At 39.3% G+C, this 23,719-nt stretch overlaps 1 protein-coding gene across 9 annotated transcripts in view; it reads left to right on the forward strand.

Moving 5' to 3' along the window:
• The window catches only part of DOCK10 (dedicator of cytokinesis 10), a 297,295-nt gene that overhangs the window by 188,790 nt on the left and 84,786 nt on the right, over positions 1-23,719 (forward strand). For all 9 annotated transcript variants that reach the window (XM_051849117.2, XM_051849118.2, XM_008259243.4 and 6 more), the window contains exons 8-16: positions 4,331-4,514; positions 5,818-5,903; positions 6,220-6,303; positions 6,424-6,579; positions 11,900-12,121; positions 12,328-12,450; positions 14,273-14,355; positions 19,827-19,949; positions 23,133-23,212. In XM_051849117.2, the coding sequence (XP_051705077.2) occupies positions 4,331-4,514; positions 5,818-5,903; positions 6,220-6,303; positions 6,424-6,579; positions 11,900-12,121; positions 12,328-12,450; positions 14,273-14,355; positions 19,827-19,949; positions 23,133-23,212 (1,141 nt within the window). The remainder of the gene's footprint in view (positions 1-4,330; positions 4,515-5,817; positions 5,904-6,219; positions 6,304-6,423; positions 6,580-11,899; positions 12,122-12,327; positions 12,451-14,272; positions 14,356-19,826; positions 19,950-23,132; positions 23,213-23,719) is intronic.

Here is a 23,719-nt window from a genome sequence, read left to right on the forward strand (position 1 = left end):
CCTTCTTTGATATTTATTCCTCTATTGGCTTTGGGATATTCTTTGGAGTATCTAGTTTGGGACTTTCCAATCATTTTTACAAGCAAATTAGTTTGCCACAACTCATTAAGCATATCAACAAGCAATGGACATATTCACAGTTTCCAGTTGTTTAGGAAGGCAAGCGGAGAAGATGTAGTGAGCTAGACTGAATGAAATAGCTATACTGGCTACAAAGGACCGATAATTCAAGAGAAATAGAGGGAAATTTGGGGAATAAATGAATAATAATTACTCTTGATTACCATTTGAATGACTTCACAGTTGCTCTTCAAGATTATTATGAATTCCATTGATTTTCTCTTTGTTCTTTCTGTTTTGCTGTTTTATATGCCATTATCTTAGCTATTACAGAGAGTGAGATAGAACACCACTCAGCACCTTAATCTTTCCCAGTGTAAGTGTCTTTACACTGCAAGTGGTTCTGTTTCTCTCAAAATAGAGAAAGATAATTTAGTTTTTGAGAAGTTGCAAATAGAATTTTTATTTCATTTATAAATGTCCATTTTAAAGATATAATAGACTGTATACTTTGCTCAAGCTTTGAAAAATATTTTAATGTTATTTATGTTGACAACATTATTCACTTCATTTGAGGTACAGATGAAATTTAGAGAATCAACCTGTTTGTATTTTGGAGAGATTTATTGCTAAAATTGTATTCAGTTTTGGCATCTATGTTTGAGAGCAGACTGTAGCTCAATCTACTCTTAATTTTGATCAAATATAAGCATTTTACAGAGCTTTGCAACTCTTTGTCCTCATTAGTTACAGCATCAGATTAGTTAAGTAGATTCTTTCATGTATTTGTTTTGAAGACAACACTGCAATTCACTTGTATTTTACTACATTTGGATACTTAAGATTATTGTAGCACAAGTTATGCCCTAAACCCTGAGCATTGCTGGTTCTTTTCTGAGTATCTGTTTCTATTCCTGTGGTTGCTGGTTGCATTGGGAAAAAACAGGTGTTGTAATAGGAACCCTATGTCTCCTTTTGTTCCTGAAACCTGTGTCTCCTTTTGTACCTGTTCTTCGTAGCCTGGTCTTACCAGCGAGGGTCAGTTTCATTGACGTCCCTCATCAGAGTCCACAAAACGTGCATGTGAAGATGTAGGAGAAGAGTCTGCTCCACTTCTCCTAGGAACAGTCAGGCATCTAGGAATTTGCATTCTTAGATAAACTGCCTAGGTGTTGGCTTTGCATGTGAAAGTTTGAGGCCACTGTCATTCTGGCTGTCGTTATTCTGTTCCTGTAACAGCCAAAATAATCTCAAAATCCAACTATGACAATTACTTGTCTGATTCATTCTATTCTATACTCTTATAAAATCTAGTGCCTTTTTTCAAGATCTTTACAAAACAAGTTAAGTACACTTACTTTGCTATTTGCGTGGTTACTTGGTTAATGCCTGCCTCCTCTATTCTATCATAGCCAAGACTAAGTCTGCTTGCACCCACTGTAATGGTCAGACTAACAGACACCCATTTTATGGAAGATGAACATCACTGCACATGTTGGCTTCTGCTCTTACAAGATTGGTGGACTATGATTAAGAGCCAGATCTATGAGTGAGTTCTTGTAAGGCAAAGAAATAATACATGCTTGACAATAATGCAAAAGTATAAATGAACAGAAACAGAGCACTTGTTCTCTATAACGTAACGTGTTAATGGATTTTCATAGTGAGAGCCAGAGTTAGCTTTTTATTTTTTTTAAGATTTTTATTTATTTATTTGACAAGTAGAATTACAGACAGTGAGAGAGAGAGAGAGAGAAAGATCTTCCTTCCATTGGTTCACTCCCCAAATGGCCGCAACAGCCAGAGCTACACTGATCTGAAGCCAGGAGCCAGGTGCTTCTTCCTGGTCTCCCACGCAGGTGCAGGGCCCAAGCACTTGGGCCATCCTCCACTGCCTTCTCAAGCCACAGCAGAGAGCTGTACTGGAAAAGGAGCAACCAGGACTAGAACCAGAGCCCATATGGGATGCCGACACTGCAGGCGGAGGATTAACCTAGTGCACCACAGTGCCGGCCCCTACAGTCAGCTTTTTAGCTAATTATTCTTTCAACTCCTGAATTTCACTTTTTCTCAAAACTCTTATGTTGTACCACTGTGTATTCTCATGCACATAGAGAAATCACAACTCCGCAAGGCGAGTCTGCGTCTTCGGTGTGCAATGGCACCAGGCCACTGCAGTCTCAGTGCCCTTAGCTTGCACAATACATGGGTCAGCTCAGTGGGTGGGCATAGGACCACACATAACAAAGTGTATAAAGAGATCATTTTCCAGTCTGTGCCACTAGCTACTGATATAATTCCAAGCAGATATTTATGACTCTCCCTAAGTCTCAATTTCATCAGATATTAAATGCAATAAAATCATTTGTCTCATAGGGTTGTTATGACATTGTAATGTATCTTAGTAAAATGCCAAGCAATTGTTTAGTAAGTGTTGCTTTTACAGTAGTAATCTTGCGGTTATAGAAGTTGAAAGCAGCAGCTAGCTTCAGACAGTCTGTGAGAACATCCCAAAAGGGGAGATCATTATCAGAAAGATGTTAAAAAATATTTTTTGCCACCATGAAATGATAATTCTGTTCTCAAAAAAATTCTATCCCTTTTATTTGGCCAAAATTCCACATTACTGCTTTCATGGTTTTTCTGCTTGTATTTTAATTCACAAAGTTATCATTGACATTAGCTTTTGCTTTATTACAGTTGAGTGCACTACAGCCCTTACGATAGTGTGGGTAAATGTTGAACACCTGTATCAGTATCAGAATTAGCTGGAGTATCTCCAGTAATCTCAAAGCCACCCTAAGTTAAATAGCACTAGGTTGTCTCAAGGAGGAAAAGCTTTTAAGATGATTTTGCAATTCTAATCTTGTGGAAGAACTCAAAAGGCTTCCATAGCCTTGGAAACTCATGACTGGAGCATAGGGAGATTACTGATGCCATAGACAGGAGTGTCAATTGGTAAAGTCAACAACAGGGGTCACTGTGCACTTACTCCTCATGTAGGATCTCTGTCCTTAATGTGCTGTGCATTGAGATTTAATGCTATAACGAGTACTCAAACAATATATTTCACTTTGTGTTTCTATGGGGGTGCAAACTGTTGAAATCTTTACTTAATGCATACTAAACTGATCTTCTGTAAAAAAAAAAAAAAAAGAAAAAAGAAATTATCAATTCCCAACTTGACTCTCACTGGGATTAAACATGACAATAGGTCTGATCTGATTTCATCATCATTTAAAAAAAATCATCTATTATTTTTCACTTTATGTTTCTGTGTGGGAGCAAACTGTTGAAATCCTTACTTAATGTATACTAAGCTGATCTTCTGTATATTAAGATAATCGAAAATGAATCTTGATGTGAATGGAAGGGGAGAGGGAGTGGGAAAGGGGAGGGTTGTGGGTGGGAGGGACGGTATGGGGGGGAAGCCATTGTAATGCATAAGTCGTACTTTGGAAATTTATATTCATTAAAAAAAGTTAAAAAAAAAAAAAAAACCTGTGGTAGCTGGCCAGCGCCGTGGCTCAATAGGCTAATCCTCTGCCTGCGGCGCCAGCACCTCGGGTTCTAGTCTGGTCGGGGCGCTGGATTCTGTCCTGGTCGCTCCTCTTCCTGTCCACCTCCCTACTGTGGCCCAGGAGTGCAGTGGAGGATGACCCAAGTGCTTGGGCCCTGCACCCCATGGGAGACCAGGAGAAGCACCTGGCTCCTGCTGTCGGATCAGCACAGTGCGCCAGCCGCAGCGGCCATTGTGGGGCGAACCAACGGAAAAGGAAGACCTTTCTCACTGTCCACTCAGCCTGTCAAAAACAAAAACAAAAACAAACAAACAAAAAAAAACTGTGGTAGCAATTTGTTCTGTTGCCTACCTTAAAATTCCTGTCTGACATCTTTAAATGGCCCATACCTTCTTCTTAATGATTTCAGCCTACAGGTTGCCTTTGAAGCGATGTGTAAGAAACTAAGGTGAGAAAATGAAGGCTTAAACTCAAAGGAACTATTGGAAGAGTTTAAAAGACACAAACACATGTGCCTGAAGATGAAATTTCTGAGTCAGAATTTTGCCATGTCAGCAACAAAAATCTAAATAAAAACGTGACTTAGTCCAACAAGTTTTGAAAGAGACCAAACAAAATGATTCATACCCATCCAAGATCCTGTCCTGTATTGGAATGGTCTCTTTTGTTACCTACCCATATAGAAAGACTTCAAAACCCCAACCCATATAAGACCTAACTGCTGCTCACTTTTCTCTTTTTTGTATCAGAATAACAGACTAAGAAAATATGCCTTTGAACTGAAAATGAACGACCTGACCTATTTTGTGCTGGCAGCGGAGACAGAGTCGGATATGGATGAATGGATCTACACTCTCAACCGCATCCTGCAGATCAGTCCCGAGGGATCCCTTCAGGGGAGGAGGAGCACAGAGCTCATGGAGCTGGGGCTGGGTGAGAGCTCATGAAACCATCCACCTTCGTTTGCCACACGTGACGTGTGCCTTTGGTGCATTTATGCTGTTAGTCATGTGGTAGCTGTCAGGTCTGGTTCCCCCATCCCTGAGTTATTTACTGTAAAAAGTCACCTCTGGATCTCTGCTTGCCTGAGGAGTCATGGTCACCACACAAGTGTACAATGTAGACTAGAATGGGAGTGACTTGAGGCTGTTACTCAGGAAGCAATGTTTCGAGTTATTTGTCAGCAACATCAAAAGTGGACCAGTGACTGATGGGTTGTTACCTTGCAAGGGGTATTTTGTGTGTGTGTGTGCGTGTATGTGTGTGTGTGTTTTAATTTTTGTCTTGTATTGCATTAAATTAATGAAACTTGTACTATGCAAGAGTTTATACATATTAATTTTAGTTAAAAGACATCTTTCATTTGTACCTTTTTGAACATACGATAGGCACATATGTAAAAGTTAAAAAATTATGTATGGTAATAGAAGTTGTTATAAGATAAAGAGTTTCCTCTATATAGCCATAATTCTCTTATAAGACTCTAATCAATTCTAGGCAAAGAGAAGGAACAAGAGAAAGGGAAAAAAATGGGTGAAGGAGGGGTCCACATATGTTTATAGATATGTAGAAGGCAATTCTACCACCTGCAGAGTCAGTCACTACTTCCCCCCAAAATATCTCAAGACATTTTGCATGGCTCCATGTCATGTTATAACCAAAGCATCTTTAAATCTTAGTAGTCTAAGTATCACATACTATAAAACAAAGGAGTTATGGAATAATGAAGGAAAAAAAATTGATTTTAACTCAACTATTATATGTTATAATAGGTGTTTTACAATCATTTATTTGTTCAGATAATGATAACCAACTAGAATATTCATGCTTTTAGTATCTTACAGAGTTTCAGTAACTAAAGTCAGATGGTATATTCTAAATTGATGGCCTGAGAAGAATTATCAAAAATAATATACATATTTAAGAATACTTTAGTGTACATTGTTGAAGTCAATGAAAACAACCCCAGGTATCAACATTGTGTTGTGGACCCAAAATTCTTATTGGCACAGGATGGTATCATGGCAGGATTTCAAAAATGATCATTGGCAGGTCTGATTTCCAGGCCTTAATTGCCCACCAATGTGGACTCCAGGAATCAGAACAAAAGAAAGTCTTGGGCTCACCAGTATCCATCTTACATCTTGAGTCTAACCCAGTCTTCTATGTCACAGGGTAGAAAAGTGATCAAGTCAGGCATATAATCTAATAACCTGTCTTGCCCTGTCTTTTCAAGATTCACTGGATAATTCTGTGACTTGTGAATGCACGCAGGAAGAAATGGATTCTTCAGAGAACAACCTCCACCCAGACTTTGCAAAAGTAATACAGTTGACATTGGGCTACACAAATAAACTTGAATGACGCATGAGTTACTGTTTTCATGGGAAAGACAGAAATCTTTTCCAACAAGATTTAGACCAAGATGCTAGTTCAGAACTTTCCATGAACCTGTGTGTTTTATTTATACAAATAGTACTCAAAAAATAAAAGCATGTTTTTACAAGATTTGCCAAGTACAAATGGATGACATTACAATTGTAAGATAATATTAAGAGGCTACTTCTTGGCCATACAGGTGTAGCTGGGCTGAATCTGCATATTTAGATGCCAAAGCATAAAACTCTTTTCTCTTTAGTACCTCACAGAAACTGAAGAAACAGTTAAAACAACTAGAAACATGGAGAGGCTGAATCTGTTCTCCCTGGATCCAGATATCGATGTAAGTCACAGTTCCTTCTCCGTGGATCTGAACTTGATCCGTTCAGCTGGAGATCATTATTTAAAATTTCTTTTTCATGGTATGCGTTTAGTGACTGGAACTTTCAATTTCTTTTTTTAGACCTTGAAACTTCAAAAGAAGGACCTTTTAGAAGCTGATTTGGGGATCAAACCCTTTGAAGAAAAAGCTGCCAAGAGAATCATGATCATTTGTAGAGCTCTCACCTTAAATCTTCAGGGATGTGTTACAGAGAATGAAAATGATCCAGTAACGAATGTGAGTTTCTCTTCTTTTCCATCATATACCAATCTGCCAAACTTGCAAGCCTGGGTCAAAATCTTTTCAATGCCTGCTGATTCCAGACACTGGTTTCATACCACGTAGTGTGCTGGGGAGTAGGATTCACAGCATGTTTCCACCTTAGAAAAGCATGCCAAATTCGATGTGCAGTTGTCCATGCAGTGCCGTGATAGTTTCCTTTTAACTTAAAGGAAGCTTCATGGGGCTTGGATTCTAGAACTCTTCCCACAAAATGAGCTCAGTGGTTCAGAGCTTCTTTCTTTCTTTCTTTCTTTCTTTCTTTCTTTCTTTCTTTCTTTCTTTCTTTCTTTCTTTCAAGATTTGTTTTATTTATTTGAAAGAGTTACAGAGAGAGAGGGAAGGAGAGGGAGAGAGAGAGGGAGAGGGACAGGGACAGGGAGAGGGACAGGGACAGGGACAGGGAGAGATTTGAAAGAGTTACAGAGAGAGAGAGGGAAGGAGAGGGAGAGGGAGAGGGAGAGGGAGAGGGAGAGGGAGAGGGAGAGGGAGAGGGAGAGGGAGAGGGAGAGGGAGAGGGAGAGGGAGAGGGAGAGGGAGAGATCATCCGTCCTCTGGTTTACTCCCTAGATGGCCAGACTGAAGCCAGGATTCGGGAGCTTCCAGTTTGTGTCCTCTTGGTGGAATTCTAGATGACTTCTAAAACAAAATTTTTCTCTTAATATGGTTTTGTTTATATTCATATATCTTAGAGAAAAATCAAAGTTAACAAATCAGCCCTGTGATTTCACAGCTATTATTATTTAGGGCAAGGATAAAGAATGAATGGGGGCCCACGGCCTGGCTCACTTGGCTAATCCTCCACCTGTGGCACCAGCATACCGGGTTCTAGTCCCGGTCAGGGCGCCGGATTCTGTCCCAGTTGCCCCTCTTCCAGTCCAGCTCTCTGCTTTGGCCTGGGAAGGCAGTGGAGGATGGCCCAAGTGCTTGGGCCCTGCACCTGCATGGGAGACCAGGAGGAAGCACCTGGCACAGCACCTGCCATAGCGGCCATTTTGGGGGGTGAACCAATGGAAAAGGAAGACCTTTCTCTCTGTCTCTCTCTCTCTCTCACTGTCTAACTCTGCCTGTCAAAAAAAAAAAAAAAGAATGAATGGGCAAAATAATATTCGATAAACAGGAAATAAATCATTGTACAGAAAGCATTGGAAATGGCAGAAATTATCAAAGTGCCCCATGGATGCCCTGAAACACCACCGAGCTCATTCAATATGTGTGGGTTTTCCTTTCTGCTAAATGAGCTTTCTTGAGAATTTCCTCTTAGGACTCCAGGGGACAATTCTGCTTTGGTTTGGAAGGGGACATTTTATAACATAAGCATAATTAAATATTGAACTCTGAAGAAGAAAATAAAATCACTCACAGCAGCAGATGTTTGGTGCAGCGATTAAGTCACTGCTTGGGACACCCCCTTTCCATACCAGAGTGCCTTAGTTCCTCAGCTTCCCTCTATGTTCCTGCTAATGCACACTCTGGGAGACAGCAGGTGGTGGCTCAAGGACTAGGTCCCTTCCACCGGCAAGGGGTATCAGCCTGGCCCAACCCGTAGCTGTGGGAGGCCTTAGGAAACTGAGCCAGCAGCATACGGAAAATCTCTCTGACTCTCTCTCTGCCTCTGAAAGAAGTGAAAGTAAATAAAAACCAAACAAACAAAAAAAACACTGTTAGAAAAAAATCCCGTTAGAAAATCTTTGTCTTAAAAAATAAAAAATCACTGAAACCCTACCATCACTATAATTCATAGTTAATATTTTAGTATATGTCTGCTCATTCTTTAATTTCTAATGTGCCATCCCTCAATTGTCATCTTCTCCTCAAAGAAAGCTCATTTCTGGGCAAGTGACTTACCCTCCAGCTCCTCTCCTTAAATGGATATAATCACAGAAACTATTCAAGTGGTCATTGTATAGAGGAAATGAGGTCATATATAGAAAGTACTTAATGCTTAGTTCAGAGTAAGAATTCACTAAATGTTTAGTTACCTAAATATTGGGCAATGGCTTTGAAATTTGTAGAAACTATGTATGCAAGATATTAATATTTTCAATATTGCAGGTGAAATTTTTGTGGATAAGTTAGCTGAAATTGAAATGTGTCACTGAAAAGAATTTCCCCCCCCAAAAGGTTTCCTCATACTTTTAAAGCTTAATCTGGGCCGGCGCCGCGGCTCACTAGGCTAATCCTCCACCTTGCAGCGCCAGCACACCAGGTTCTAGTCCTGGTCCAGGCACCAGATTATGTCCCCGTTGCCCCTCTTCCAGTCCAGCTCTCTGCTGTGGCCAGGGAGTGCATTGGAGGATGGCCCAAGTTCTTGGGCCCTGCACCCGCATGGGAGACCAGGAGAAGCACCTGGCTCCTGCCATCGGATCAGCGCAGTGCGTCAGCCGCAGTGCGCCGGCTTTGGCGGCCACTGGAGGGTGAACCAACGGCAAAGGAAGACCTTTTTCTCTGTCTCTCTCTCTCACTGTCCACCCTGCCTGTCAAAAAAAAAAAAAGTTTAATGTACATTAAGTATGAGTAAAAATGATAGTAGTTACAGTTATGTTCATTCTCTAATAAATATTTTCTCAGTGTGTCTATGAACCAGACATTCTAAAAACTGAAAGAAAAAAAAAACAGTATTAAATAAGCAAAGTTTCTGGTCTCTTGGAGATAACTTTCTCTTTGCAAAAGGCAGAGTAAACAAGAAAACAAACAAGATAACTGCACACTGTGCATAATTCTTTACAGGCCATAATCACCGAGAGATGGGATGCTGAGACACTGAGGACAGCACGCTTTTGTCAGGATGGCCGTGGGTGGTCTCTCTGAGAAGGTGACATTTGAGCCCAAAGGCTGAGGAGGATAGAAAGGGCAGGCGGGAACTTTCTAGGCAGAAGAAAGAAGTGCTAATACCTGAAGACAAGTAGGTCTTGGGAAACTCTAGAAAGTGAAAGGAGGGAGGAGGGGAATGGTAGGCAAGGGTGAAGCAAGAGAAACAGTAATGGAATGATTAGGTAAGGTCGCACAGGTCAGAGTCAAGTTTGGGCATCCCAGGGGCATCAGCAGGGAGCTGGGTCAGAAGCAGAGCAGACTGGAATGGGAGGAGCAGCGTGATACAGGATGCAAGCATCCCAGGCAGTGGCTTACCCAGCTGGGCCACAATGCCCTCCCCTTATTACATAAAAATGCATGCTTTTGACCCATCCTTACATTTAAAATGCGGCTTAGAAACTAAAAAGCAAAGACAAGTGGGCATTCTTTCCAGTGCCAGGGGATATGACTCCTTCCTCATGGATTCTTTTGTGTTTAGACCCCTGTTCAAAAGATAAATGTTTGCATTTGGGCCAGTCTTTCCAGACAAGTGCAGACCCCAGTTCGGAGACTGACTTTCCTGTGCTCTTTTTCATTTCTGCCAGGCCAAGGGGTGGAATTTATTTTGAATGTTTTCTAAGTGTTCATTGTGTTTATTTTATTCCACAGTTGATGCAATTTTTTTAAAAAATTGGGAAATTATGTGTTAAAAGTAATTTCATTTTTCTTATAAGCAATAATATAAGGAATAAATAAAAAGCCTTTATTTAAAGGCAGTGTTTTAAAACATTATTTGCCTATTTACTCTGCGTCATTGTATTTACACCAGTTGCTCTTAGTTCAGTGAGCATGTTTTAAATTAATTGAAATATTTCTCCAAGATGCTGACATGCCATCCCCTGCCAACGAATGAGCTTCCAGAGACTCCCTGGAAAAACTTTTTCATGATGCAGAAACAATACTTGACAGCTTGTAATTTTTTAGTCATTAAATTGAAAACCAAATCCAAGTTGATGGTTTGATAGTTCTTTGAAGATAGGAACTGATTCCATAAATCTGAATGCACAGTGCTGTTTTTCAGAACTACATTTAAAATTTTTGCTGGATTTTTATTAAGAAGAGTACATAATTCGAAACATGAGAAACCTGTGACTTAATTTGTTAGATTTTGAATGTTCCCTGTTAAACAAATCTTTATTGAAAAGCCAGTCATATGAAAAGTAAGATTTGACATTTATGTTGAAAAGATGGATTGGAAGAAATAAATGAATCACCAAATGAGCTTTAATTGCTGCTGGGTTTTCAAAGTAGGTAATTTATTCATATTCACTAAGCAGAAATGAAAATGAAATTGCAACAATTCAGGAAAAATAATAAGGATTTTTTTCACTTTGACTTTTAATGTGTTTTGAGTTTCTACCTGGATTAATTTCCCATAATTTTTATATTTTTTAACTCTTAGCAGACTACTAAGTGCAAGGTGTCTGGCGCATAACAAATTTTCCCAGGCAGACGAATCAATTAATTCACAGGCTTTTATTGGGGTTCCGCTCCCGAGCGAGGTTCCACGGCCTCAACAGAGCAACAGAGCGGGGGCCGGGGAAGTCGCGTGTCAGAGATTGGGAGAGCTCCTTTTATAGATTCAGGGCATGGGGGTTAAAGGTTGAGGCGGGTCTGATCCTCATTGGTTGACCTTTAGGCACCTGCAGGGACCTTGACAAGGACTTTCCTTCCCTGGAAGTACAGGTAGGAACTTTCCATTCCCGGAAGTATAGGCCTTCCCTCCTTGCAGATCCCAAAGCTACCACTAAGTATTTCTAACTGAATTAAATAGGTAACATATAAATCTTTTAGATTCAAATTGCTTTATTTCTAAAAAAATAACTTAAAGAATTTTGTTGTACATGCAGGATTCTAATAGTAAGGGACCTGACAAGTATTAATACTCAGGAACTGAACTAGTACTCCTGTTATACACCGAAAACATATGCTACATTTCAAAGACAAGAGATACCCATTAAGTGCTCAACAAGATTCTTAGCAAAAAAAAAAAAAGTGAAAGCTCAAAACTTGCTAGTTGTTCTTGTTATTCTATCCAACTATGATAAGAACTGAGAGTTAGACTAGTGAAGTATATCTCAGGCTATTCTGGAGTCGTCTAGGATTCTCTTATAGATTCCCAGATGCCAAGGTGGCAGGTATTTTTTGAGTGTAGTGGGAAAAGCCAGAATTTCTAAGGCCAAACCATGCATTTAGTGCAACCTATGGAGAGCAGTTAGCAGGGACACTAGAATGGAAACTGCAGTGAGGTACAGTCCTGAGATCGGAGGCATCCGCTGGGGGAAAGGACTCTGGGTGCTTCTCACTGCATCAAGAGGGTCTTGCTTTTTGCAGCTGTGTTATCTATTGCCTTGTGAAAATATGTACTGAAATAGCTCTTGCAAATTTTATATTAGAAATCATGCATCCTTCCTTTTTCATGCAGATTGAGCCTTTTTTTGTGAGCATGGCACTTCATGACCTCAGAGACAACAGGAAGATTTCTGCAGATTTCCATGTGGATCTCAACCACGCCGCCGTCAGGCAGATGCTCCCGGGGGCTCCTGTGGCTTTGGAAAATGGCAACGTCGACACGGTCACTCCAAGACGATCAGAGGAGCCTCGTGTCAAAGGATTTCCAGAGGAATGGCTGAAGTTTCCAAAGCAGGTTGCACTTTGTTCACTTGTACTTGTGATAGGATGAAAAATCCCTCCCATTGTTCTTCCCGGTAGACCACACACAATGGGCAATTGCCCAAGTATTTCCCTTACAGCCATCCTTTGAAAAAGTGGCATTTTATTTCCTTTTAAAAAATGGCATTTTTGTAAATGTCTTCAACGTCTGGTCTGATAAGCTGCCTTCTTTGTACTTAGGCTATATTTTCTGTAAGCAATCCACATTCTGAAATTGTTCTGGTGGCCAAAATTGAGAAAGTCCTGATGGGAAGCATTGCAAGTGGTGCTGAACCCTATATTAAGAATGCAGACTCCAACAAGGTAATACAGAATCTTTCTGATAAATAATTTAATTGTTTTTGAGAAATATCGTCAAATAAAAATAAAGGAATAAAGTCACATTGCCTCACTGAATTATCAAGTTCAATAAATATAACTCTTCATATATTCTTATATTAATGAAATGAACTTATACCAGAAGATATTTAAAGTATATAATTTTTACTTATTTTTAAATATTTATTTGAAAGGCAGAGTTAGAGAGTGAGATCTTCCATCCTCTGGTTCACTCCCCAGATGGCCACAATGGACAGGGCTGGGCCAGGCCGAGGCTAAGAACTTTATCAAGGTCTCCGGCGTGGTGTCAGGGACCCAAGCATTTCAGCCCTCTTCTGCTGCTTTTCCCAGGCCATTAGCAGGGAGCTGGATGGGAAGCAGAGCATGTGGGACTCGAAATGGAACCCAAATGGGATGCCAGCTTCGCAGGCAGCAGCCTTAACCACTAGGCCGTAGCACTGGCCCCTATTTTTTACTTACTGCTTTTTATTACAGCAAATTCTGACTTCTGAGAATATTTGGTGGAAATAAATTTAAATATGAATAAATTTTAACCATAAGAATCAAGGCATTAACAGTCATGAAAACTTAGAAATAATCTGAGTAAACGCAAGTGAGTAAAGTTTACTAAGACAACAATAATCCTCATGTTAAACTATTTGAAAAAGTAAGATAGATAGTTGTATAACACACTGTAGTAGCAGCTACATGGTCAAAGAGGAAAGGGAATACTGTAAGTCTTTAGAATGATATACTATTGGAAATGATTTTACATTCTCATTTCTATTACCATATATTCTTTGGTAATCAAATGTTGCTATGTGGTGGACTATAAATATTCAAGGTCCATATTTTCCATGCAAATAAAATACATTGGGGAAGTCAGAAGCACTGAATTTGAGTATGCTAAATTTAGGGCAATTTAACATATTTAGGAAATCTTTAATTCAGGGTTTGGTAAAATACAATGTTGAAGCAAAATTTAGCCTGCCACCTACTTTTGTAAATGAAGTTTTATTTAAACAAAGTCACATACATTTAGGGATTTCTGTGTTTGCATTCTTGCTACTGCAAGAGTGGAGTCTTTATGACAGAGACCGTATGGAAATCTGGTTTATTTACTATTTATCCCTTTACAGAACAAGCCTGCTGACTTCTATTACTTAAATAAGAAGAGATACAGCACTGATTTTGGATGTAAATTGACGGCCGGTGCCATGGCTCAACAGGCTAATCCTCCGCCTTGCAGCGCCAACACACCAGGTTCTAGTCCTGGTCTGGGCGCCAGATTATGTCCCCGTTGCCCCTCTTCCAGTCCAGCTCTCTGCTGTGGCCCGGGAGTGCAATGGAGGATGGCCCAAGTCCTTGGGCCCTGCACCCGCATGGGAGACCAGGAGAAGCACCTGGCTCCTGGCTTCGGATCAGCGCAGTGCGCCGGCCGCAGTGGCCATTGGAGGGTGAACCAACAGTAAAGGAAGACCTTTCTCTCGGTCTCTCTCTCTCTCTCACTGTCCACTCTGCCTGTCAAAAAAAAAAAAAAATAATGTAAATTAACAAGACTTCCCACTATAAGATGTTAAAATGCTGTAAGCAAAAAAAAAGTTTCTATTCAACAGTCTTTTCTACATTTTGAATTTACAAATTAAAAAGAAAGAAAAATGTTGTGTAATAGCTTGAACACAGAGATTATTTGGCTCTTTTTAAGGTATAAAATCTGTGGACCAGTAACAATTTCACTGAGCATTCAGTGTTACTTTAGGTGTTCAGTTTCTAAAGTGCTATATTTTTATTTGTTTCTTTTCTTTAGTATGCACAAAAGTTACTAAAATCCAACAGGCAGTTCTGCAGCAAATTGGGAAAATACCGAATGCCATTTGCTTGGGCCGTGAGGTAGGTTGACTACTGGGACCAACAGAATGGAAATATGTATTTTGTCTATCTTGGAAGCCTCAGTTTTGACACACTTTGATTACCTGCAATTTTCAATGTACCCATACTTACAAGAATGCTAATGTGGTCACCTTCATAAACATCTTAGTCTCCCAGGGACATACATTTAACAAAAATATTTAGAAAGACCCTAGCAAAAGACCCTGACATGTGTACAGTATGTGCATGATCAGGTTTGCTGTGTGTCTTTGGTAGGGATATACTCAAAATAACAACTTGTCTATTGTGTATATTTGGTTTAACAAACTGTTGACATGATGTAAGCCTTGAGAATCTGATGTGCATAAAATTCAGGGATGCCCTCTGATTTCCTTACAGCTACACATTTTCATCTATGCATAGAGCACAGGTCTGTCTATGAATGTTCGAATGAAACCATCAAGTTGATCAGTGAAATTCTCTGTGATTTTGATTATGATTAATGCTGTCAAATGTACCACTATCTAGTGTGTTTTTGATAGGGATGCCAAGTTCTTTCAACCCTGATGATAGAACCATCTACCTGAACATATAACCTCTGTGTATAGAACAAAAATTGCCCTTCAGTTATGATTAAGCATCAATTACTATATTCCTCCTCAATCTCTTACATCATCATGAGTATAACTTTCTTAAAGGAGGGAGAGCTTGGCATCATACAAATGCATTCAATGAACTAACAAAGGTTAGTTGTAGATTCAAAATGAGGTAGGCCATGCAGAATTCATTTATACGTTGGCAATATTATCTAAATGCCAGTAACTTTAAGCTCCCAAAGTTAAAGAGGACCTATTATTTTTTTTGATTGTCAGTGATCAGTATATCTTAGTAAGTTGATAAATATTAATTAATATTAATTAGTTTTGAGGTAAATTAATTGAAGTTGGGGATGAGTGGGTACAGGAAGAAGAATTGTGGAAGTTTTAGTGACAGTGAACCAAGATGAACTCATTCAGTCTCCAGGAATTAGTTTGCCCTGAAGCCTCCCCAGGGCAAGAAAGGAAGATACCAGGGCCAAGGGTCTGCAAATATGGTCCCAATCAGGCCATCTTGTAGTGCGACTTTGGGCAAGTTTTTACTCCAGGTCTCAGTGTCAAAACCTGTAGAAGAGAGCCGACTATGCCTATGTCATAGGAGTGTGTGCATCTCAGATGCAATTGCATCTGCCATAAGGTAGAGCATTAGTAACCGCTTTATCTTCTTTCCCTGTCTTTCCTGACAGCTAGTACCAAGACATCCTGTATTAAAAATATGTTCTTGAGATATATGGACAACTTTATGATGAATTTAACAGTTTTTCTTACTCATAAGATTAAAGGGAAGGGGCCGGCGCGGCAGCTCACTAGGCTAATCCTCCACCTGCGGCGCTGGCACACTGGGTTCTAGTCCTGGTCGGAGCGCCGGATTCTGTCCCGGTTGCTCCTCTTCCTGTCCAGCTCTCTGCTGTGGCCCGGGAGTGCAGTGGAGGAAGGCCCAAGTTCTTGGGCCCTGCACCCACATGGGAGACCAGGAGACGCACCTGGCTCCTGGCTTCGGATCAGTGCGGTGCGCCAGCTGCAGCGCACCAGCCGCAGTGGCCACTGGAGGGTGAACCAACAGCAAAGGAAGACCTTTCTCTCTGTCTCTCTCTCTCTCACTGTCCACTCTGTCTGTCAAAAAAAAAAAAAAAAAAAGATTAAAGGGAAGGGAAATTAGTTATTTGCTGATCACTATTTTCATACTTTTAAGTATTCTCAGTTTCCCCTAGAAAGTCTGCTGGGACATGTAAAGGCAAGATCTCTCTTGAAAAAAAAAAATATTTCAATGTTGCAAAATTATAACAGTGAACACATTGCACTTCAAGGTTCTAACATTGTTCCAAGATTTTAGAAGCAGGCATTTTAGGGGAAGCCATTTGGTACAGGTATTCAGACACTGCTTGGGATACCCACACCCCAAATAGGAGAGTCTGGATTCAAGTCTGAGCTCCATTCTGTATTCCAGCTTCTAGTTAATATGCTCCCTGAGAGGTGGCAGATGACATCTCAGTTACTTGGGTTCCTGCCACCCATGTGGGAGACCTGGACTGAGTTCCAATATCCCGACTTCAGCCTGGCCCAGTCCTAGCTCTTATAGGTGTTTGGGGAGTAAATCAGTAGGTGGAAAACTCTCTCTCTTTCTTTCTCTCTCTCTCTCTCTTGTTCTTCCCTCACCTTTAAATAAGTGAAAATAAATAAATTTTAGAGCTAAATAGAGTTGTGTTCAAATGCTCACTCTGCAATACTAACCAAGTGAACTTTGGCAAGTTACTTATAGTCTGCTTTTACCTCTATTTTGTCAAATCTACAAAAGATGAAAGCTAATGTATAATTTACAGATACATACCCAATAAAATGGGGCTTTTATTAGAAATCATTATTATAATATTATTAAAATTTACCTAAAGGGATCAAATTCATCACAAACAAGCTTCCTTTTCAGATAAATTTAGGACAGTGAAGAATAATTGGAGGGGGATAATTAAAGAATATTTATTATTGAAAGACTCTGAGGGGTTAGAAAAATACCAACCCTACTGTGAAGTTGCCTAGGAAAATATGCTACAAGAAACAGAGATGATGTTTCCAGGGATGCTGATGGTGGTACACACCATCGAAGTTTCTAGCCAACAAAAACACAAACTCACGCTAAACAAATGCACAGCTGGTGATTTGGTTGAATGTTAGAAGACATATAGATCATGTGTGTGTATAAATGGATGATTTATATTTATATAAACTTTTCTGGAAACAGAAAAATTAGTGGTTAGCTATACTGCTAACCACCAAAAAGTTATCTAACCACCAAAAAGTGTAAGAGCCAGCCAAGGAAGACTTTAATTTCCACTTCACAATATGAAAACGGCCCCCAAAAGAATGTCAGCAAGATCAGAGGAAAACTGGCTGATGCTAATGTCATTTGAATGTAAGGTGGCTTCCCTCTTATGATACTTACTGATATTTTGGGTTCTGTGGCTACTTTTCCTATCAAATATATTTTCTAGATTGGAGTTTTTCTTATGGTATAGCTTTGAATGTATGCTAAAACATTTGGTACTTAAAATCATCCATCATCCAAAGAGTAGAATTTAGTCTCTGCCCGTATTTTTGCCCAGATCTAATCATGCCACATGATGCAACACAAACAGATGCTCATCTCTGTGAGCAACATTTTATTTGAAATTAATTAGGTGCCAATCTCATATTTGGCACTGACGGAAGTGCCATTTTGTAGCAAAAAGCTTATCTTTGGAGTAGGTATATAGAACACAATCATAGGTCCACATAAAGTGCTTTGCACTGGATTCCAGACACGGTTGGCTCCTACAAGTATGCCATGCTGCAGGTGAGGCTCTTTCCGCACATGTAACCCCCAGAGTCATCTGTGCCCACATGCATGCCAAGATTCTTTTGTCATTTTTTTTCACTGTGTCTCATTTGATGTTCTAAATAGACCAGCATGCGACACTGAATTTTCTTTAAATTGAAGTAAGACTAGAGTAGAAATTCTATTCTCATTTCTGCATATCTGTAGAGTGCATAGTGCAATTGTTACAGAAGGTCCCCAGTCCTGACCACAGTCCAATAGTGCAATCTCTGTGTGAATCGTTCCAGTGACAAAGACCTAAGCACAGTTCCATGGTGTTTCTTTCTGTCCTTGTTGAGCTCTAATGATTAAATAATCATTCAAAAGTATTCTTGAATTATCATACAACCACTTTTTGATGTTATGGTTCATAACCACAGAATTGTGTCTAATTCTTTCTGTTCGTCACAATTATTCATGCTGCTTGTGCGTGGAAGCAATCAGGGAGCTTCAAGTTTCTTTCCTGTAAGACTAAACACCACCTTGCTTCAGTGTACCCCAAACGGCATGTCTTTCAGACCCCACAATACCCTAATCATTGCTCAACTGTAGCAATTGAAACTAGGCACTATGTCCCAGCCGTACTGAATCCATCTGTGTAAATGAGTCAGTCCTTCATTCTCTTGCCAGATAGTGCGTTGGCAGCAACAGCAGGTTGCATGGCACTGTGAGCAAAGCTCTTCCAGCGGTGCTGTGCTCTTGGTTCTCTTTATGATAAGTGTCCAAAGTGGTGAACAATTTCCATGAGAGAGCTGTGGACAAAGGCAAAAATGATTATGCAATTCACATTTATCAATGTGTTTTAAGTCACTCACTGCTTAATTTATAGAAAAACCATTGCGTAAGGCCAGTTTAATTTCTTCTCATGTTGAGAAATCCATCATATCAACATTTCATGTGCTTAAACTAAATCCCAGTATAATATTTACATAAAAGTCACGTTCAGATTAAATGTTTTCATTCTGATTTCGCAGCATTATTTGACAAAGGATCATTTTATTTTCCCTCAATCATTTCATAATAGAAAAATGAAGAGATGGGTTGAAGGAGTCTAAAAATATCATTCTGATAAATTCCCATTTTCTATATTATTTTATATTAAATTATTATTATCTGATATCCTCCTAAATGATCATTTCAGTGTGAATATTAAAATTTTTATTACTTTAATGAGTGATAAAATATACTAGTGAATAGCATTAAATTAGAAGAAATGAAACTTTTGCATCTAAAATAGAAGAAAAATAAATTATATGTGGGTCTAATTTTTCTTTGACCAGTACATTGTGTGATAAAGTATGAGGAAGAAAAAGCTGACATCTAAGCAAATATTACATATGACATGAAGCAAATATTACCCAACACTACCATACTATTTTTTTTAAAAAGCAACATATATTTATAAGCCTATATTGTTCTAATTTAATGAAATAGATCAAGCAAGTAAATAAATGGCTAGAATTCATAATCTTCTCCATATTTAATATAAAAATCCAAGTCAGGTATCCCCCACTTTACATTTGTAGCAGTCCTAAAAGTTAGAACACAGGCACACTTAGCCCCATGAAAATATTTGAAAAGTAGTCTAATCCTATATACTCACAAGCATGACCTCATTCCAATAGCGCTACTCATAAATCCAAACAGTGCTGCTCAAACTGAAGTGAGCCTGTCTTGCCCAGGTTTAGGGCATCTTGAGGAAACAACTAAAAAGAATATTATGTGTTTATGTTCCTCTCCACTCCCCTCACACTCCAAAATTTTGATGTAAGGCATCAAAAATGGGAGACCTCATAAAAAATGTAGTCATGTAGTCATAATATGGACTACTGTCACTTTGGATACAGAGTTGAACATAAGAAATTAAAGATAACAAAAATTAAATGTGTAGATGAAACTTCCATGTAAGACTTTTTTTATTTTTATCTTATAAGTCAGTACAGTTTCTTCTATTCTCTATGGGAAATTTATTAGCTCAGTTATCCTAAAAGCACAACTCCATCAACAGTACTCAAATAACAACCTAAATAACAACTATTTTCTTCTAGAACAATATTTAAAGACAATCAAGGAAATGTGGACAGAGACTCAAGATTTTCACCGTTGTATAGACAAGAAAGTAGCAAGATTTCAACTGAAGACCTGCTTAAATTAGTGTCAGATTATAGAAGGTATGATATTTTTGATATCTTGATGTTGATATAAACCAGCTATATTTCTATCTGTGATTTGTTATTTTCCCATAAACAATAGTTGACTGATTCTCAAATGTCCAAACTCTTAACAGAAAACACATGCATTTCCTGTGACTTTTCCTGTACCCAAATACTGCCTCAAAGTAAATTGTCCAGAATTAAATTTAAAACTACGCCAGTTATCTACTTCTGCATAACAAACTAGTCCCCAAAATAGTGTCTTAAAATGACTATCCTTCTTATTTTACACCTGAGCCCATGATTTGAACTCAGTTTATTAAGGAGATCCTGTCCGTTTGCACATGGCATTGGCTTAGGGAGGTCAGCTGGAGCCAGCACCACTTTGAAGATGGTCCATTTACTATTCGCCATTTGGTGGTGCTGACTATTGGCTAGAAGCTCAGCTGTACGTGGGATGGAAGCCTTGATTTTTCTCAATGAGAGCTTTTCCATGAGATACTTCTATTTCTTTGTGTCATGGTGGCTCGGCTAAGTGTCTCCAGGAACTGAAAATGACCATTTTTGGTTTGTTAAGGCTAGGGACCAGAAACTGGAACATTGCTATTTCTGCTATATTCTACAATCCAGCTATCCCAGAGCTAAGATTCATAGGAAGGAGTCAAAGACGCCTCTCAACGAGAATGTGAAGGAATTTTAGGACCATGTTAGAAACCTTCATAGAGCAATTACCTTGCTATGAATATTCATAATCATAAAACGTGTGTCATTAAAATACTTATGAAAAGGTAGCAGCAATGACTAATAGAAGAAAAATACAGGAGCGTAAGCATTTTAAATGCATCAACATACATCCAACGTGCGATGATGATGATACGGTCTTCAATAAATGTTACTTGAACTGTTCATCTCCCAATGCATATGGTATTTTTGTACCCATTTCTAAATACTATTTCTCTGTGCCTCATATCTATTAATCAATAAGCCACTATCAAATAATTTAGCTTATTCCAAGCAAAAGTAAAATAATACAATCATGATTAATGTTTTGTGCAACATCTGTGTAGGATATGTTTCTATTTAGCTAGAAGGGAAGGTTCCCCAATGTTTTCTTTTTATTCTGGAAAATAAAAACTTCAACAAGAAAATAAAAGTGAGAGGGGCCGGCACTGTGGCACAACAGGTTCAAGGCCCAGCCTGCAGTACTAGCATCCCATATGGGCACCAGTTAGAGCCCAGGATGCTCAGCTTCCAATCCAGTTCCCTGCTAATGAACCCGGGAAAGCATCAGAAGATGGTCCAAGTCCTTGGGCCCTTGCTCCCAGGTGGGAGACCCAGAAGAAGCTCCTGGCTCCTGAGAGAGGTAGAGTCAGAGAGAGGTCTTCCATCTGCTGGTTCACTCCACAAGTGGCTGCAGCAACCAGAGCTGAGCTGATCCAAAGCCAGGAGTCAGGATCTTCTTCCAGGTCTCCCACGTGGGAGCAGAGGCCCAAGGACTTGGGTCATCTTTCACTGCTTTCCCAGGCCATGGAAGAGAGCTGGAATAGAAGTGGAGCAGCCAGGACTGGAATCGGCACCCATATGGGATGCTGGCACTGCAGGCAGCAGCTTCACCTGCTATGCCACAGCGCCGGTCCCATGGCTCCTGGCTTTAGATTGGCTCAGCCTTTGCAGCGTGAACCAGTGAATGGAAGACCTCTCTCTCTGTCTCTACCTCTCTCTGCAAGTCTGTCTTTCAAATAAATCTTTAAAAAAAGAAAAGGCAAAAAAGGTGAGAAGCAAAATCTTGGAGGAGACCCCGAACCATCACTCTGTCATGATCCCATTAAAGCACTCCTTACCTGGAGTAGGCTTTGCAAGGCTACTTCCTCCAGAATGTGAGCTGAGAGTGTTTTCATCTTTACTTTTTTGCCAGCACATTGAAGCATGAAAAATTGTAAAGCTGAGCAGAGGGAGTAGGAGAAAAAAGTTTGGGGATATAGACTGGAGGAAACCAAACTGTGACAAAAACTCTGTTATCAGTGAATAGCAAAGAAAGTTATCACTGGGGCACTTAAGAGGCACCCAGAATGCAGTGTTGAAATTGTTATTTCACAAAACCCTCACATGTTTTGACATTGATTCTCAGTGTTGTGCTGATAAATGTTTAACAATTGGATTTCCAGGAGACAAAACTGATATGTACTGATGACCAATTTCTATGGTGTAAATTCTCCTACCTTTACTGAATTCAAGCTACCAGTGGGACTCCACTGAATGTAGGGTTGGGAGGAGCTGTGCAAACCATTAAGTAGCATTTCCAGCACACAAATAGATGTAAGTAATCTCAAGAGCACAAATAATTTCATCATGTAGCAAAATAATGAGGAAGTCATGAATTTGGAGTACTTATTACCTTTGTGTTTAATATAACTCATTTCATGGTAAGGTTATATAATTCAATTTTCAATCATGGTTGTGTTTAACAACTGTCAGGAAAATTCTTGGAAATTTCACAATCAGCTCTCACAAGCTGGGAACAGCTGGCTTTGACTTATCATTATAATTCTTTCATCAGTCAGAGTAGGTTTCCGGGAGGAATGATACTTGAAACTGTTATCAGCAGTGTCCACATTATTGAAAGGAAGATTGATGAGATGGTTTTAGTGGCAGGGAGGGAAGGAAGGAAATGCAAGGCTCAAGATTCAGAGTGAATGTGGGCAGAGAGCACACATGCAGATGGATAGAAGACACAGGTCCTCGTCACCCGTCACCCTTGTTTGTAGATGAAAAGGAAAGATGTAGACTTTCCACCTAACAATTGTCGCAAAGACCAGCCTAGCTCTCAGAACTCATCAAGAATGTGAACTGCTTGCATCAATTCAAAACTATTCTCTTTTGTTAAAAAACAACATATAACTTACTATTGTGCTTGTTCAGCCATGTAAATGTTATCTGAAATAGGAGAAAATCAATTTGAAATCAGATTATCTATAACTGGACCCCTCCTTCCTGTTTTCTTTTAATTTTATTTGCAATATCATATAAATGTTAGTTTCAAAAACTCAGTTGTGGGATAAAATCATTCACAAGGTTATTTAGGGTCTACTGTTAACCCCTATCAAAGCACAGAATTGAAGTTGACTATTTTTTCTTACAAACTAGAATAATACCTTGTGTGTGTGTGTGTGTGCGCACATATGTGCCGCCATACTTTTACAGGGCTGACCGAATGAGCAAAACTCAAACCATCCCTGGAAGCCTGGATATTGCTGTTGACAACGTTCCTTTGGAGCATCCAAGTATGATGATGATGTTATGGTTTGATTATAGAGTTCTGAATATTTGGGGGTTTTGTCTGTTGAGTTTGCTGGTTAATCTCTTTGTTACAAGAATGTTTTTTTTTTTCTATTTTTTTCCAAAGGTTGGGATAAATGGAATTCATTATATTATAGAAATTTGAGAGTTCTTATTTCTCTATTAGGACAGACAATGAGTATTGTAGGACAATACCAGAACTGTATTATAGGTAATGTAGCATTTATCTGATATGCAAATATGGGTTTAATATTCATCAAGATATTATATAAATTAATACTGAAACCCTGGAGGGTTGCATATGTGGAAAGTCCAAATAGCATAATAAGCTATAACCCATAAGGAGAGAATGTATAGTTTTTCCACTTCCTCTGGCTTAAAATACTGGCTAGTTCTAGTATACTATGCTGCCAAAGCGTTACTCTGAACACTATGTGTAGCTACCCAAGTGTCCATGCAGCGCTTACAACTGAAATGTCACCAGATTCTCT

The sequence above is a fragment of the Oryctolagus cuniculus genome, chromosome 3 (assembly GCF_964237555.1).
Source record: "Oryctolagus cuniculus chromosome 3, mOryCun1.1, whole genome shotgun sequence".
NCBI classification, from domain to species: domain Eukaryota; kingdom Metazoa; phylum Chordata; class Mammalia; order Lagomorpha; family Leporidae; genus Oryctolagus; species Oryctolagus cuniculus.